General features: G+C 37.7%; 1 protein-coding gene across 5 annotated transcripts in view; it reads right to left on the bottom strand.

Annotated features, from left to right (window-relative positions):
* Positions 1–204: 204 nt before the first annotated feature.
* The window catches only part of LOC120767544 (slowpoke-binding protein), an 81,722-nt gene continuing 65,318 nt past the window's right edge, over positions 205–16,608 (bottom strand). For 3 of the 5 annotated variants that reach the window (XM_040093653.1, XM_040093651.1, XM_040093652.1), the window contains 7 exons: positions 14,128–14,335; positions 13,802–14,038; positions 13,107–13,288; positions 10,413–10,614; positions 10,053–10,178; positions 9,806–9,948; positions 867–3,903 (listed from right to left, as the gene is read on the bottom strand). In XM_040093653.1, coding sequence (XP_039949587.1) covers positions 867–3,903; positions 9,806–9,948; positions 10,053–10,178; positions 10,413–10,614; positions 13,107–13,288; positions 13,802–14,038; positions 14,128–14,335 — 4,135 coding nt within the window. Of the gene's footprint in view, positions 3,904–6,011; positions 6,153–9,805; positions 9,949–10,052; positions 10,179–10,412; positions 10,615–13,106; positions 13,289–13,801; positions 14,039–14,127; positions 14,336–16,608 lie in introns of those variants that run through there. The other 2 variants (XM_040093650.1, XM_040093654.1) reach the window with 2 other exon arrangements.

Below are 16,608 nucleotides of genomic sequence, written 5' to 3'. Positions count from 1 at the left end.
GAACGTAAATAACAAAAAAAAATTAAAAAAAAAAGATATAAAAAAATTTTCATAATTTATATAAAATAAAATAAAAACAAATTCAAAAAAAAAAAAAAAAAAAAAAAATAAAAAAGAAAAAAAAAAAATTAATTTTAAAAAAATTAAAAAAAATAATAAAAAAAAGAATAATAAAATAAATTATTATTATTATACAATTTTTCGTTTAAGGTTTACGAAATACCATCGTCAAAAGTTAATGATTTCCTTGAAATAATGAACTTTAACAGTTATTATCTGTTAAAAGTTTAGGTTTAGAAAAAAATCGCTTAGACCTGTTTTGTAGAGCACTTAATTTTCTACAAAATCTATGAAATGAGACATTTTTCACGTAGTTGGAAGCGAGACATGATTTTTTCTATCTACTAATAAGAAAGAATTAGAAAACTGAATGGCGGAGAAACTTCCCGTTAGAAGTAGGAGAGCATTCAATAGCCGAGCTCGTACTTCGAGAGATTTTCATAAAGATGTGTAAAAACCTATTTTTCAGAAAATCAAGAGGAAAAAAATATTGGATTTTTGTTACACACCCTAGTGTGTACAGTATTGCAAAAAAAATATATTACTTAAATTTTTATTTTATTGAAAAATATTTTTTTTCATAAAAGGAAACATTGGTTAACTTCCCTGTTTAAAAAAAAAAAGTTCGACAATCCTTGCAACTTTCATGCATTCACTATGTAACACACGAAAAGCCTCGCTACCGATTTCTATGCAAATTTCGCTTGCTTTTACTTATACATATATATTTTATTTATTTATTTTAGTTATACGTGAGTTATTTGCTTTGAGTGTGTGTGTGTGTGTCTTTACTGAAATTTAGTATATCACATTTTTTCGCCGTTGGTCGAATCCTCCGTCTCGGTTGGACTGATTGGCGACATCTCAACGCTGTCTAGCAGCGGTGTCTTCTCCTCACTGCACTGGCTGCTTTGGGCGTCGTGCATTGCGAAAATCTTTGAGAGCTCGGCGCCGCTCAGCGTCTGGTGTGTTGGCGAATCGTCGGGGGAACTGTTGTCATCGGTGGCAGTGCCGGTGCCACTACCGCTGCCGCTGCCGCCGCTCTTATCTGTTAGGTTGACAAAGTGATCAACCGACTTGAAAATAGCGCTGCGCGAGACATGTGGCAAAGCGTCTATCGTGCCGGCCGCAGTGATGTTGGACGCGTTGGGCGAGGGGGATTGTGCTGTAGCGGTGGAGGTAAAATTTTGATGGCAGGATAGTGTAGCCAAGGAGGTGGTCTTTATATTGGTGGTGCGTAGGCGATTGATGGAGCAGCTGCTCCAGCTAAGTTGATTTGGGTTGGCACGTTTAGGCTGTTGTTGTTGTTGCTGTTGCTGCTGCTGATATTTCTGCTGTTGTTGGTGATTGTGTTGCATTTGTTGTTGTTGTGTTTTTGCTTGTTTTGTTGACTGATGTGCATTGTAGTGTGTACGGCGCTGTTGCGCTTGTTGAGATTGTTGCTGTTGTTGTTGTTGTTGCTGCTGCTGTCGATGCTGCTGTTTGGCGTGTTGGTGTGTATGATGATGATGCTGTTGTTGTTGCTGTTGCTGTTGTTTTTCATTATAATACATATAACCGTAAACATTATTGTCATCATAGAAGCTCATTTCGTCCTCGGAGAAGCAACATTGCTCACTTCCGCTCATTGTATTATTGATTGCTGTTTGTTTTAATTTCGTTAGTGTGACCAGATGTCGCTCCGAATATGATTTTCGCGCATCCATAACCCGCAAATAATCATTCGTATCACCAAGATCTTCACTCTTCGAACTACAGTAACGACGCCCAACACCGCTTGTACTAGCATTGCCACAGAAGCTGGTGGTCACTGCCAAACCTTGCGCACCACCAGCTCCGCCACCGCCTCCGAATGCCTGATTCAGTCCAGATATTTCATTGATGGAACTGCCACGATTAAGTGATTGTCGACTTTGGCTGCGACTGCCGTACGAGGAACTGCTGTCGTAGTGATTGTCGCGCAACGAAGATGGTGACAGGCGCGCCGAGTGATTGGGTGATGTTTCCAACAGCGAGTCATTGGACTTAGCTATGCGATTCTTCCGATAGAACTTGCTATCGCGCCACATTGTTTGACGCGTGCTAACCGAACCCGAAGCCGTAGCGGGACGCTGCATTTCAACGCTGGCTATGACGCTTTTATTGCCCACCGGTGACGTGCTCGTCATTTGATTGGGCGTGTTGTCGTAGACCACTACCTGGCTTGACGTCTTGCTTATGCGGAACGAGGCGTGTGTAAGTTTCTTGTATTTTTCGTCACGCTGCATGTTGACGCGATTTTCTGAGTTTGTACGATCTGCAATCGGCATAAAAGCACTATCAATGCGTCGCTCCTCTTCGAGTGAACGGAATGCCATACGATTGACATTCTTTAAGAGTTTATCGGAAGAGGAGCGCTTATTTGGTGACATATCCTCAAACGAACTGACGCGATATTTTTGTGAGAATACCTCAATTGTACCGATACGTTTCGATGGTGATGTTGTATAAATAGAGTTTTGATCGTTAACTAGTATTTTGGGTGGGTCGAATTGTTGTGCTTGGGGTAGTGCGGCGCTAGACGAGGATAGTGACGAATTGCTAGAGTTAGTAGTGGCAGTGACGAGTATTTTAGGCGAAAGCGAGACGGGAAATTGTTGTGGACGTATGTTGCCTGTAGAGCCGGACGAAGTGGATGCGCCCGAATATGAGCCGGACATGCAATCGTCTATGTTTAAAAAGTTACTTGGCGACGTTTCACGACAAGGTGATGATATGGCGGAATCCTGCGACACCATACTTCTCGGTATAGTGGCTAATTCTAAACAAGTTTCCTTGCCACCTGTTGTTGTTGCGATTATAATATCCTCTACACCCTCATCAATCGGCGAAGATATCGACTGAAAACTACTTATGCGAAAACTGGACGAACCAACCGAGAGATCATTGTCGGTTAGCGATCCAAAAGCTGAATCTTGCGAAGGATTGCTGCGTCCATACTTCAAACACTTGAGTGAGTACTCGAGCCGACGACTCTTCGAATTCTTATAGTTGCACATATCAGCCGTTAGTTGGTGGTTGAATGAACCACCGACGGTTGCACCATTCGTTGCGGCGGCCGCTGCTGACGTTGATGCCTTTGCATCATCGTTCACATGACTTTGGCTAGTTGCGTCAACTTGGTGCGTCGACGAATCACTGCTAGCCGGGCTGTCATTGTTTGATGTACTGTCATCGGCTTCAAGCTCCAATTGACCTGACTGTATTGTATTTTCGCCAATGTCCTTATTGTCTTCCGCAATAAAGGCTGCAGCTGGCGTTGCGGCAGCGGTGGCAGCTGAAGCAGCACCGGCGGTTGTTGAAGCAATACTTGTGCTACTACCCGACGAGCAGCGACCAGCACTTGAACCCAATGTTGGTGCATTCAAATTATTGCTGGAGCTACAACGTATTGTTGGCAAATGTGCTGGCGGTGGCGGAGAAGACGGTGACTCTATGTGCCTTTGCTGTCGTGACTGTTGTGTTGACTTTTGATTTTCTTGAGTACTATAGATATTGTCATCGGATTGGGTGGTGGTATTCTCACAATAGTGCAGGGGTGATGATTCAATCGTGTCAAAGTCCAGTGGTTTGTTCTCGCTAAAGTGATGAGCTTGTGTGTGATACTGGCGTTGGTGTGATAATGCTGTGAACTGGTCGTAGTAGTGTTGCGGATAGGAATGATGCTGACGTTGGTGATAGTTTTGCATGCGTTGCAGCTGTTGTAAGCGTTGTTGGTGGTAGTTGCCATCGACGAGTATTTCATCAAGTAATCCCTCCTCCGAGTCGCTAGATATATCGAAAGAGTCCATTGTTCGACTATAACTGCCAGGTGTTTTCGAAACGACAACGAAACGAAATTTAAGAGAGAATTTTCATTAAAGTAATCACAATTTGTTGGTAGGAAGCAAAATACGTTACATAATGCATAAATAGTACTTCAATAAGCATCAGTTGTACACTCGCTCAATATTGAATGAGTTGGAGATGCTGTGTGTGGCTGTGAGTTTGTGAGTGCGAACATTGAGAGAAGAGAATGAGCAATGTGATACGCCAATACATCTAAGCAAGCAAAGAACATACCTCAAAAAGCAAAATACATACCACGAGACAATAATACAAACGCTTAAGAAAATATTTTGAAAGTACTGTTATAAAATAAAAAACGACTATACACTGAAAATACCTAGTAAAAAAATATATTTTTTATAATATACATATAGAATATACAAGTACTGAGTCGGAAAAGTAATGGTTTGAGAAAAGTTTTCTTTCTAGGGTTCTAGTTTAGGAAAACACTATGAATAGTTATATTTGGAGTCTCAACTTATTCTTTCATACATACAGCTTCTACCAATAGTGAAGGCGTGTCAAGTTTTGTCAATGTGTTCAGTAAGATTTGCTATTTTCTTACGCTATGTTTCACTTTGGTGCAACGCTTGGAAATTTCCCAAGATTCTTGGGTGGCTACTGTAAGAGCTTTACGCGAAAAGCACGATCGTCTTAATGCTTCTTCTGCGAGCACTTTTCAACGCATTATTGCAAAATTCAAAAATGATTATAATTTCCACGATAGTGTGCTTTATACCCGTTAAAGAAAAGCGTGCAGTGTAGTGAAATATCGTTGCCGCTCAGGTTGTGTTAAGGCCAATCCGAATCAGTTGGTTCAAGGTCGTTCTGCGCAGTTGCATCTCTCTCCGATGATAAATAACGAACTTCACGGTTGGATTTGGAACTGCTTCCGAATAAGATTGTGTTGGCAGAAGAACTGAAGCCGATATACAATTTGAGTCGACGTACTTTGTCAATTGGCTGCTGGAAATAATAAAGGGCTTGTCCGGAAAGTAATAGGACTGATTTTCTTCCGCCGCAACTGTATTTCGGAGCGTGCGCGCACCGACTGGATTGGAATAACTAAAACAGAACGCATTTTGGCCAAATTTGGGTGGTTAATTTCATTTTAACATCACGTCGTTGTTGTTGGTAAACACTGTATACTTTTGGAAAAATGGTTGGAAATTTACTCTTTACGATTTTTTTTTTTCATAAAAAAGCTTTAGAAGCTTTGTGTTGATAAAGATAGCTATACTAAAATAATTTACAAATAAATGATAAATATATATATAAGCATACACAGACATACATATCGCCACCTAAAATGCAAAACAACGTATCATCAAAATTCGTAATTGAATTTTTTATTGCTCACGTTGCACTACATCATATTACATATATTTAGTATAAGATTTTGAGCTTCCGCTGTCAGTTATAAGCAATATATAACTACTTTATAACCAGCACCCAAATTTTTTTTCAATATAAGTGGTTTCTATTATATCGTTTTTCCTTCGCCTGCAAACTTATGAAGTGTGAAGAGTGATGTTACGTTATTTTGCATTTTAAGTGAAGATATAGGTATACCTTATTAAGTTACACAAAATGATGCTTTACTCGTACTTTGTTGACGGAAGTTTATGCTTTTATTAAGTGCAAATACCAACTACAAAAAAACCATTCAAGCACGAACATGCAACACTGTTTCGGCTTAAGAAAAGTGTAACTTACGCATTATAACTGTATATACGTGACATACAAAAGCGAAACAAAAAGCGGCAAACAGAAACCCAACAAAATCAACAAATTGAGCAACAAATAAGATTTACACATTTTAGGTAAAATTAACAACAAATTGACATACAAAAATCATAAATGAAATCGATTCAAATAGTAGATGGAACATTTTACTGTACTTTACTACTCTCTTACACACTGGCTGCAGTTGCATGTTGCATATAACAATTTTGCGAGTAAAATTTTGGTATTGTGTGGTACTGTTTGTTTTTGGTGTTGTTGTGATAACGTTTACTTTTCTTATTGCGTGTTGTTTTTTTTACTATAAAATATTAATTATATATAAAATAAATCACACTTACCACTTCGACTAATATTTGCACATTAAATTTATATGTAGTAGTAGTAGTAGTAGAAGATTTAATTAGTAGTAGGTAGGTGGAGGTACATAAGCTGTTGGGTTGTTTTGTCAGTTGTTGTTGTTATGAAGGTACGAGTAGGTACTGTATCCAGTTTTTAATTTGATTGTGGTAAACAAAACCGCAAAATAGGCAATTTAGTAATATATATTGCATCCATAAGTAGTAGTAGTAGTAGTAGTAGTAGTACAAGTGGTAGAGATTGTTGTATTTTTATTTTTGAGCTTAATTGTATGCATTTCTAAAAATGTTAGTACATACGAAAGACTTCATAGGGCGCAGTTGGAGCACTGTATATATTTTGGTAACATATAATTATCTGAATTAATTGTAAAATGTGGCTACAATGTTTGAACATAGGCAAAATATAATCATAAAAATTATCTAATAAAAATTATGTTTGTAAATAATAAGACAAATTTACAGCAAAACACCCACAAAACATAAATTGTTGATTATAATTATTGAATTAGTAAATATAAGTAATAGAAAATTAATTATTGAGTCACTAAGTGTTAACGGGTTTTAGTTATTTTTAAGCAAAGTTCATTTTCTAAACATAACAAACATTTAATATGAACAAATCTTAGTTAATTTTAGTAAAGTAGAGAAAACAATTAAACATGCTCACGTATTTTCAACGTTACATCTAGTTGGAGCGTATTAATATTTATCAGATTTTTTTTCAAACCATTTTAAAAAAGTGGAAATTAAGAAATTTTTAAGGTGGTGTCCGACAGCAAACACAGTGTGGCAAAGTTATATGCAGACGAAATTAATTTTGCAAGGCTAATTGCGATTAAGATCTAATTTTGTTGCTTCAAGTAGCAGTAATTTTTCAAGTTTACTCGAATTATTTTTAAAACCTAATTAATCTTGCTTTTTTTATTTATTGCTCAAATCCCCTACCCAAGCGTTCTTCGAGCGTTGCTTCAAAGATGGCATGATTTCTAAAATATTTTATAAGAGGTGTTTTTTTTTTAGAGTTGTACAATTTTTATTATGAACTGATCTCCAGGAGAATTTACTACTGTAATGCGATCGTGTCGTCATGATCAGGAGCTTCAATTTCAGGCATCAAATAGTCGGTTATCACTGCGTGATAACGGTCCCCATTGACGGTTGCGTTCTTACCCGGAAAGATTTTTGAAGAAATATGGACCTATGATTCTACCGGTTCACAAATCATACCAAGCCGTTGTTTTTTCTGGATGAAATGGCAGCTCTTGAATCTTTCAGGTTGCTCTTTGTCTGAAATGCGGCAAGTTTGCTTGTTTACATACCCATTGAGCCAGAAATAGCACTCATCGCTGATCAAAATTTGGCTTGGAAACGTCGGATCTCCTGGGAACTTTTTAAGAGCCTATAGAGCGAGTCGATGTCGCTTGGGAAGGTCGAGCGGCTCCAGTTCATGCAGAACCTGTATTTAGTAAGCGTTCAATTTAAGACAACGTCTGTCCGAGTTGCTTCAAACGGCGCTGAATCAACTCTTCACGGTCTACGTGTACACTTTCAGATACGGCTGCTATATTTTCTTCACTACGAATCTCCAATTGGCGCCACGTTGCGAAAAAAGAAAACGATGGCGCGCTCTTGTTAACATCGCGTAAACGGTAAAGATTATCCAATAATGAATGCTGGGTCTCAAGAAGGGTAATGGTGTTTGGAATTGTACACTCGGCCTACTGATTACTTATTTTACTGATCTTTGTGCCTAAAATGGATAAAATTGGGCGAAAACTTGTCCGAGCTGCCACATAAAAACCATATAACATCCGGGTGACTCAACTCCATATGATTGGTGATTGTATGTTAGGATGTCAGGGAACATTTCTTTAGTATTTTCGTACGGTTGTGAGAAGAATACACGGTTTGTCCGGAAGTTAATAGGACTGAGTCGATTTAAAAAATTTGATTGAACCAATCGTTATAATTCTTCAAAAATTTTCAAAATAGGCTCCTTCTGTGTCGATGTTGCTCTGCCAGCCCGATTTCCAAACATTGAAGACGTCACGGAAGACATTCTCCGGAATAGCATTGAGAGCCGAGGTGCATGCTGCTTTGATTCCCTCTGTCGTTTCAAAATGAGGACTTTTCATCGGCACTTTCAGGCAAAGAAACAAAAAAACTTCGGGGGGCCACATCTGGGCTGTAGGGCAGCTGCGGAAGTGTTGGGATGACGGCCTCGCTTAGGTGAACCGTTGTGTTGTCGTGGTGCAACTTCGTTTGAGTCTCTTGAGGACTTTCACGTAAAACTTGGCGTTGACGGTTTGTCCAGGAGGAACAAATTCATGGTGGACGATGCCTTTGATGTTAAAAAAGACCATGGGCACCGTTTTGTGCCCTCTTCCCGGCCTTACAAAAAGGCCTGGTGCCACCGAAACACAACAATCCTTGCTAAAGCAATATCTGCGTAAACCTGCTTGATCATATCAAACGTCTCTGTCGCATATTTACCGAGTTTCACACAGAATTTAATTGCGTACTCTGCTTTAACGAACGCTGCATTTTCGGCTTGCACCACTCACAGAAGTACGCCGAACGAAAATGTTTGTCTGGACACTCCAGGTGCTCATAGACAACTGACCAGCCGCTCGTTCGTTAGCTATTTACGCCCTCTACCGAATCCAGTCGGTGCGCGGACGCTACGAAGTACAGTCGCGGTGAAAAAAATCAGTCCTATTACTTTCCGGACAAACTCTTTACATTTGTAAAACAATAGATTTTTGTATCTCACAGGATGTTTTATTCATAACCTTAAAAATCTTAAGTCATATAAGCGACCTTAAATCAAAAATAACGTGAAGAGTGTTGGTTTCTAACTGATCTCTCGTATATAATTTGGCCGTTACCTATCCAAGATAAAGTACATACATCTCCAAAAATAACACCCTTCAAACACCACTAATTTCATTTTTTTAATGATAATGGCGAAACCGATTTGAACCGCCACCAATATTCCGCAAACATGCAAAATTTGAGCCGTCGAGTGCGCTTAATTTTACTTTATGCCAGAGTTGGCGCTCATAAACTTTTTCATTTTTACTGCTAATTAAGTGAGCTACTCGGTGGGGTTATTGTGTAGTTGGGATAATGCCGTGTGTATAACACCGCGCTGCCAATTTTCACTGAGGACGCGCCGAAAACCGTAGCTCTTTCCACTTTGTAAGCTGGGACACACCACAGGTTTATGCGAGTAATCAGCAAACACCAAATAAAAAATTTACACTGACAAAACACAAAGAAATTACTATAAATATGTGATGAAATGTGATGAATGTATGTATGTATCAGGATGAGGAGAGAATGCTGTTGTTGTTAACAACAATGGTGACGATGACTACACGCACACAAGCGAACTCTTACGAATAGATGTGATGAATGGCGAATACAACGCGGAACTTCAGTACAGAACTAACAATGACATTAGAGGCGAGTTTGGTGTGTGAAAGTGACAGAAATATGAAAAATTGCAGTAGAGAACTAGTGAATAGCGTAAGATATGCCAGTCAGACGATTGATGTGTGTATGGGTGTGTATATGACACTAAAACATTGTATGGGTGCTTTGGGGGGTGAGATGCAACATAAAAATTATATACATTACTTTTCTTTGTTAAGATTTTAATAATGAAAATTGATATTTGGCGCTTGATATCTAGGCTAGTTTTTATGTTTGCGCTTAAATATGATGGTGTGTGTGTGTGTGTTTGTATGTCTATTTAAATAAACACTTACCCGCGTCGACCGTCGCGTGGCGTTGATGGCGGTGTGCTCGGTGAGCTCATTTCGCTAAGTGAACTACCGAGCGATGCACATTGTCGCTTCTTAACGGCATACAAGAGATTGAGTGTGGATCTGCTTAGGCTCGGCTTGATTGTCTACACAGCACATATATATATATATATATATTTATTTGAAATACAATGAAAGTATAAATTTCTAAGTCCTCATTGTCAGCTTTTTGCTTTTTAGAGATACTTACGCTAAAGCAAGGACCACGTAATTCACGCAAATCGATGCTTCTGAAGAGATCACATAAGACTAGGTCTTCGACGGAGGGGCATACACCGCTAGGCGGTTCGAATATTAAGCCAAGTACATCTAAAATCTGTTTTGGTTATAGAGAAAAGGTTAATAAATTACTCAGAAGTTAAACATTTTTGTTTTAATATAATTAAGGGTTCACCTTGAGAGGGTTTCCTAGGTTCGGAAATTTTTAAATTTTTCTGGTATTCTTAATATTTTCTTTTTTTCTCTTTTTTGTTTTTAATAACAGAGCTCAATAAATAACTTTGTCAGTAATGCTGACGCTCTGTCTCTTAAATATAAGACTTAAACTTACTTGTGGGTAATGCTCTAATTCCATTTCGAGCACCCGCATGGACGGTTTGGGTGTGGTCATTTCTTGACCGGTACACATTTCATATAACAAATGACCGAAGCAAATGATATCGACATTTTCGATTTCCGTTGTACTGCGCGACCACATGACAGCGTTAATGCGCGAACTAAGGCCGAGCAGACCATTCTCGAGGCCGGACAGTCTAAGAAAGCATAAGAATAGCGTACTTTGAATATATAATATATCTGTTTGTGTTATATTAAATTGATTTTGAACATTATGTATGATATATTGTAAAACAAGGAGGCTTAAAATGTTGCTCATACGCCCTGTTGAGACTCGCGCCTTTGTTAGAATATTTCTGTATGCCCTACAAAAAGCATTGCTGATATATTTTTTTTTTACTTTTTTTTAGTTCTCTCCAATTTTTGTTGGCATTGTTGTTGTAGCGGTTACCTAGCCCCCATTTGGATTGTAAGATTCAATTGGTTGGCAACGAAATCATCTAAATGTACCATTTCGATGGTCGGACCATAGAGAGAGGGGTTTTAAATGAGTTGATTCCTTGGGCAAAGAGGTGGCTGATGTCATGAGAGCACTCTTTCATGCTGGTCATATACAATATTTGGTATGTCGGAGTCGATTTTGGGTAAGTGGGAGTTAAACCTTCTGCAGTAGCCATAACAAAGTTGAGTCACTCTAAATTCTCGGGGCAACTCCAGCTTTTTGTCTGCTATGAGTGGTGGTTTGACTTCAAGCACAGGAGGCAGTCGATGAAGGAGTGGATAGCTCCACTATGCAAGGCGGTCAGTGCGTATCTAAACTTTGTTGCGTCTGTAGTTTAGTTGGCATATTGTTGGATGCCGTCGACGGAATCAAGAAAGGACCTCTTGATGGTTCTAAGAAGTGGCTCAGTTTCAAGCAGACGACTGCCAGCGTAGATTTTGCGAAAAACTGCTTGGAGGGGAGTTAATTGCGTTGCTTGATCGGAAGCTTGTAGGACTTACTTAGAAGTTGCACGAAAGGCGACATCAAGAGGAACCCTACAATAAATGTAATAGCATCTAGTGTTGTATTTTGGCACGAATGAAGCATCTTCGTCTGTTGCAGATAAGAAATTTTCAGTTCTTGTGGATTCATACAATAGAGAGAATTAGAATCAAGTAAATTGACTGAAGATTTCACATATAATTGGAGATTCCAAGTGCTGACAGGTCCTTCTTCAACTGGTCTTTCCAATGGAGTGGAGATCTTCCTCTTCATTTGCCTCCACAGGCGGGCGGTGAATCGAAAACCTTCAAAGCTGGAGTGTTTTCATCCATTCGGACGACCTAGCCACCGGAGCCGCTGTCTCTTTATTCGCTGAACTATGTCAATGTCGTCCGATAGCTCATACAGCTCTCTCGAATACTCGTAACGCCATCACATGTTGTAATAGTCCATGCCTTTGCACCATACAGCAAGACGTGAATGTTGAGTGACTTGTAGAATTTGGTCTTTGTTCTTCGAGAGAGGACTTTACTTCTCAATTTCCTACTCAGTCCGAAGTAGCACCTGTTGGAAAAAGTTATTTTGCGGGGGATTTCGAGGCTGACATTGTTGTTGGTGCTGATACTGGTTCCAAGATAAACGAAATTATCTAAGACTTCAAAGTTATGACTGCCGACAGTGACGTGCCGACTGTTTGTTTGATGTCAGAAGATATTTTATCTTCCACTTGTTCACTACCAGATCAATTTGCTTTGCTTCCTTTTCCAGTCTGGAGAAAGCAGAACTAACAGCGCGGTCGTTGAGGCCAATGATATCAATATCATTGGCGTACGCCAGCTGCACTCTTAGAGAGGATTGTACCTTCTCTATGCAGATCTGCAGCTCGAATTAGGTTTGTGCGCTGGCTTTGGGATCCGCCACGTAAAAAAAAAAACACCTCCATGAAAAGAATACTAAGGAGTTTATATAATTTAAGCATTACATTGAAAACACACGCATACCATAGCTTCTACATTCCACTAACATCTGCTCAACTTAATTAATTTCATTTGTTAACCAATTGTTGCGAAAAAGGTGAAAGTTTAAAGCAATTGCATATTCATACTTGTACTCTGAATTTGCACTTTGCATCTAATTTTGTCTTTGTTTGTTAGTTGGAGTGGCTTAACCTACTTTTGTGACGCACTCAGCAAGTTGAAGGGCTCTAATATTTGGTTAACAGGGCGACCGTCAGCAACAGAATTTGAAGCACAGTTCTGCATTCAGACGTGGTAAATGTCGAAAGGCGGATTCATAGTACAAACATATCATATATGTATATGTATTTATTTTATAGAATTTGAGTGATTTGGACAACATTCTAGAGAGTATCTGATTAAAGGCAGGTATGGAGATATGATGGATAAGCAGGCGGAGAGATGAGGGAAAGTGTGTTGTAATCAGCAAATTCTCTTTGCTTTCAGCAGTAACTTTTTTGTGTTTTTTTGTAATTACTAAAGTAGTAAAATTGTATTAAAAATTGTCTTTCATATGGCATGCTTAAAAGTATGCAGTTGAGCTCGCCACTTTTACCTATATTTCTTTAAATGCTTATTTATTGACGACTGCTTTATTTTTAACCATTTTAACTCATAATTTATGCACGCGACATATGTGAAAGCGCCCATATGAGAACAATTAATTTATTTTGTGAAGTGTACCCACCTGGCGGCGCCATTTTGTAGAATCACATTTCCGCTATGCAAATGTCCGTGCAGTGGGAAGCCGCGCTCTTTCAGAAACAGCAACGCCTCCAAGATTTGTCGACCCAGCCGCTGAACTTGTGAGACGGGTAAACCGTTGGGTTTGCGTGTATATTTGCGTGCCCATGGTTCGTTCCATTGCGCCTAGAGCAGCAGCATGCAATTAAAGAGGATTTAAAAGAAAACATAAAATTAAATGAAAATGCGAAAGTAAACTGTATATGAAATAGTGGCGCAGCAAAGTAATTGCTGCAAAGCGGACTAAAAGAAACGAAGTACACTTGAGGCCAATGCCATTACAACATACAACAGTATGGAAGTCGCATATACATATGTATGTACATGTGAGCACATATGCTTGTGCTATGCTCACTAAGGTGGGTCAGCTACACCGAAAAATTGCTTATTAGACACTTCTAACAAAGAAAGTTGAAAGCGAGTTAAGAATTTTCGTAACTGATAATAAGAGAAATTAGAAAATTGTAAGGGGGATGACATTCCATTTACAATTAAGAGCTCATACTTGCAGATATTTTCGTAGAGATGTCTAAAAACTTATTTTTCGTGTTTTTTGACTCTCCCTTTTGCACATTTACATATGTGTCGACATATAGGGCAACACCTGCGTATATCGAAAGAAATTTGCGTTTGGTTTACCCTATAAATTAAATCCTTTAAGCTACCACGTGAATTGAATGGCGTCACCAGACAGGCAAAATTGCTAGAGCCAAGCTGCAGAAAACCCAAATCCAATATCGGATATATATAAGGATGATGCAGTGAGCCGAGCAATTCCATTAGCATCGGCTTCGGATTCTCATTGGCGGGCAAATCCTCGAAGGCGACACAGTCCGGTGGGAGTGGCAATAGTGTCAGTAGACGATCCGTGCGTACCTGTAAATAACGACAGTCAGTGTGCAAATCGTTTGTTTTGTTATATAAAACAAATCATGTGCGTATGTGCATTTTAAGGCACTACTCACCGTTGCATCGGTCACGAGAAACCAATTCTTGCCATGACGCGAGCCAATTTCATCCAAATGTGCGATTATCTCGTAACGACCATTCGAGTTCTGCACCCACTCCTGCAATGCATTAAGTGCGCGCTCGCGTTGTGCACGCTCACGTGGACTGCGCTCCACAATGCCATTGCCGCTATCCAGCGCCGAGTATTGATATTTCAGATTTGGCCTGAAAGTTGAATAAAATGTTCGAAAATGCGGCAAACTCTGGCTTAAATCGGTACGGGTGTTTACTATAAAGCCGGTGGTGGGATCAAAAGGAGGGATGGGTTGGCGACGATGGCAAAATAATATATAAACACTCATATAACGCTATATTTAATTGATTTTGAGGGAGGGTTGTTGGGGGGCGTGTTTTTCAAAATATATAAATTTTAGCTATATAATTTCGATAACTAATTTCAATAACATATTGTACATAATAATAAAATTTTTGCGGTTTTTTGGTTTCTATTTTTTTTTTAATTTTTATAAAATAGAATTATTTACTAAATCTAAGAAAAACTTAATTTAATAATGTTTTGTAAAAAAAATTTGTATGCTGTATACGGCAAATGCTGCTGACTAATGTTTCTAATTATGACGAGGAAGTGTACTAGAACTGAGTTAATTTTTTGTTATGGCGAGTTGCTTAGCTTTTCTTCAAAGAGTTTCATTAAGAGAGTTTGATAATTTTTTACTTTTAAAGTTTTGAAAATTTTGGAAATTTTATAAAATAATTTAACTTTTTCCAAAAATTAAAATAATTTTTGAATTGGTAGGTAATAATGGGTGTTTCGGTACATAATTTTCAATTAATTTTGCAATTTAATTTTTTTTTAACTAAGATGTTCCAAATTCATTATAGATTTGTAGGTAATAATGGGTGTTTCGGTATGTAATTTGATGTTAATTTTGAAATATTTTTTTTTAATTAAGATATTCCAACTTTTAGGTTTTGAAAATTTTGAAATTTAAAAAGAAAATTTTTAAATTAATGTAACTTTTCCAAAAAATTAAAATAATTTGCAGAATTGGAAGATAACAATGGGTGTTTCGGTATTTAATTTTCAGTTAATTTTGAAATGTAATTTTTTTTAAATTAAGATTTCTTTAATATTAAATTTTTAGAAATTTTCCTCACTCATTATACTTAAAACCGAAAAATTTTCAAAATACTTCATATTTTTAAAAAATCATTTCCTATAACTGCATCTTCTTTTCGATCCACTTTCGAACCCACAAACTTCCTCCACATAATAGAAATCAACAGTAGTCACTAACACACAGGCATAGTATACATATGTATGTTTACTGTTATTTGATAGCGCAATTTTAAAAATACCGTTACACATATACATACGTATTTCGTTGCCTGTGCATTTGTTATACATACATACATATTCATAGAAGCATATGCCATGCAATGTGCTGCCACTGGTCACAGACGTCGGACAAACAGTTTGCCGAACATAAGTGGCAGTGGCAGCACAGTACAGCGTAGCACAACAGTTGACAAATGATGGCACACAGCGACGGCATGGCACAGCGGAAACGGAAGAGGAAAAAGATCAACCATTCACGGTGGATAATCACAAAATGCGCCTGCAAACTGTCGTTAGTTGTTCGATTATCTTATTAAAATTGAAAATGCCTGCAAATCTTCTCTGCACTGACATTCACATACTCATAAGAGATACTAAGCTGAATGGTATGTAGTTGTATATTTTCAAGAAATGTTCGAAATTTACTTTGTTTTAATTGAAAAGTTGATATGAAAAAATTGAAATAAATTTTTATATTAATTATGCGTAAACATATTAGTTTTTTATGAAGTTGGAAACATAGAGTATTAAGGAAACATAGAGCAGCAAAACACTTATGTTTTTAGGCAAAGCAGTTTCAGTAGAGAAAACCGAAAACATGTAAAGAATTTGTATAAAAGTATTTGTGTGTTGATTTTTTGTCTTATAAAGTGAAGAGTCTGTGTAGAGTGAACATTTATTGTATAAAATTCTATTTTATTTGTGCAAATTCTTGGTAAACGTACATATAAAAAGAGCTCCAAAAAATTGGCAGGTGGAAAAAGCGAGCGACATCAAAAGCCATTAGAATGAGAATTATTTAGACTATAAAATTTGAGGTACATTCATTTATTAAAAAAAAATTAAATATTTTTGTGATTTTTAATTACTATAAAATGAGTAGGTATTATTTTGACATTTATTTTAAAAAAAATTTAAAAATATGCTTATCAATGGTTTTCAATACAGAGTATGCCTTAACTTGTTATTATTTCAACTAAATAGCAACACAATATATTTTTACTAGCCTTTGTTGTGTAGTCAGGTGTTAGTGTTAAACGAAATAGAAGAGTGAACTTGTATATTGATTTTTACGGTCGTAAAATTGAAATTTGTGTAATTGCATATGAATTTCGGTCAGATAAAGAAACGACTAAAA

The sequence above is a fragment of the Bactrocera tryoni genome, chromosome 2, assembly GCF_016617805.1.
Source record: "Bactrocera tryoni isolate S06 chromosome 2, CSIRO_BtryS06_freeze2, whole genome shotgun sequence".
NCBI lineage: Eukaryota > Metazoa > Arthropoda > Insecta > Diptera > Tephritidae > Bactrocera > Bactrocera tryoni.
The sequence above is the reverse complement of the archived record's forward strand: the minus strand, read 5'-3'. Positions and strand labels throughout refer to the sequence as shown.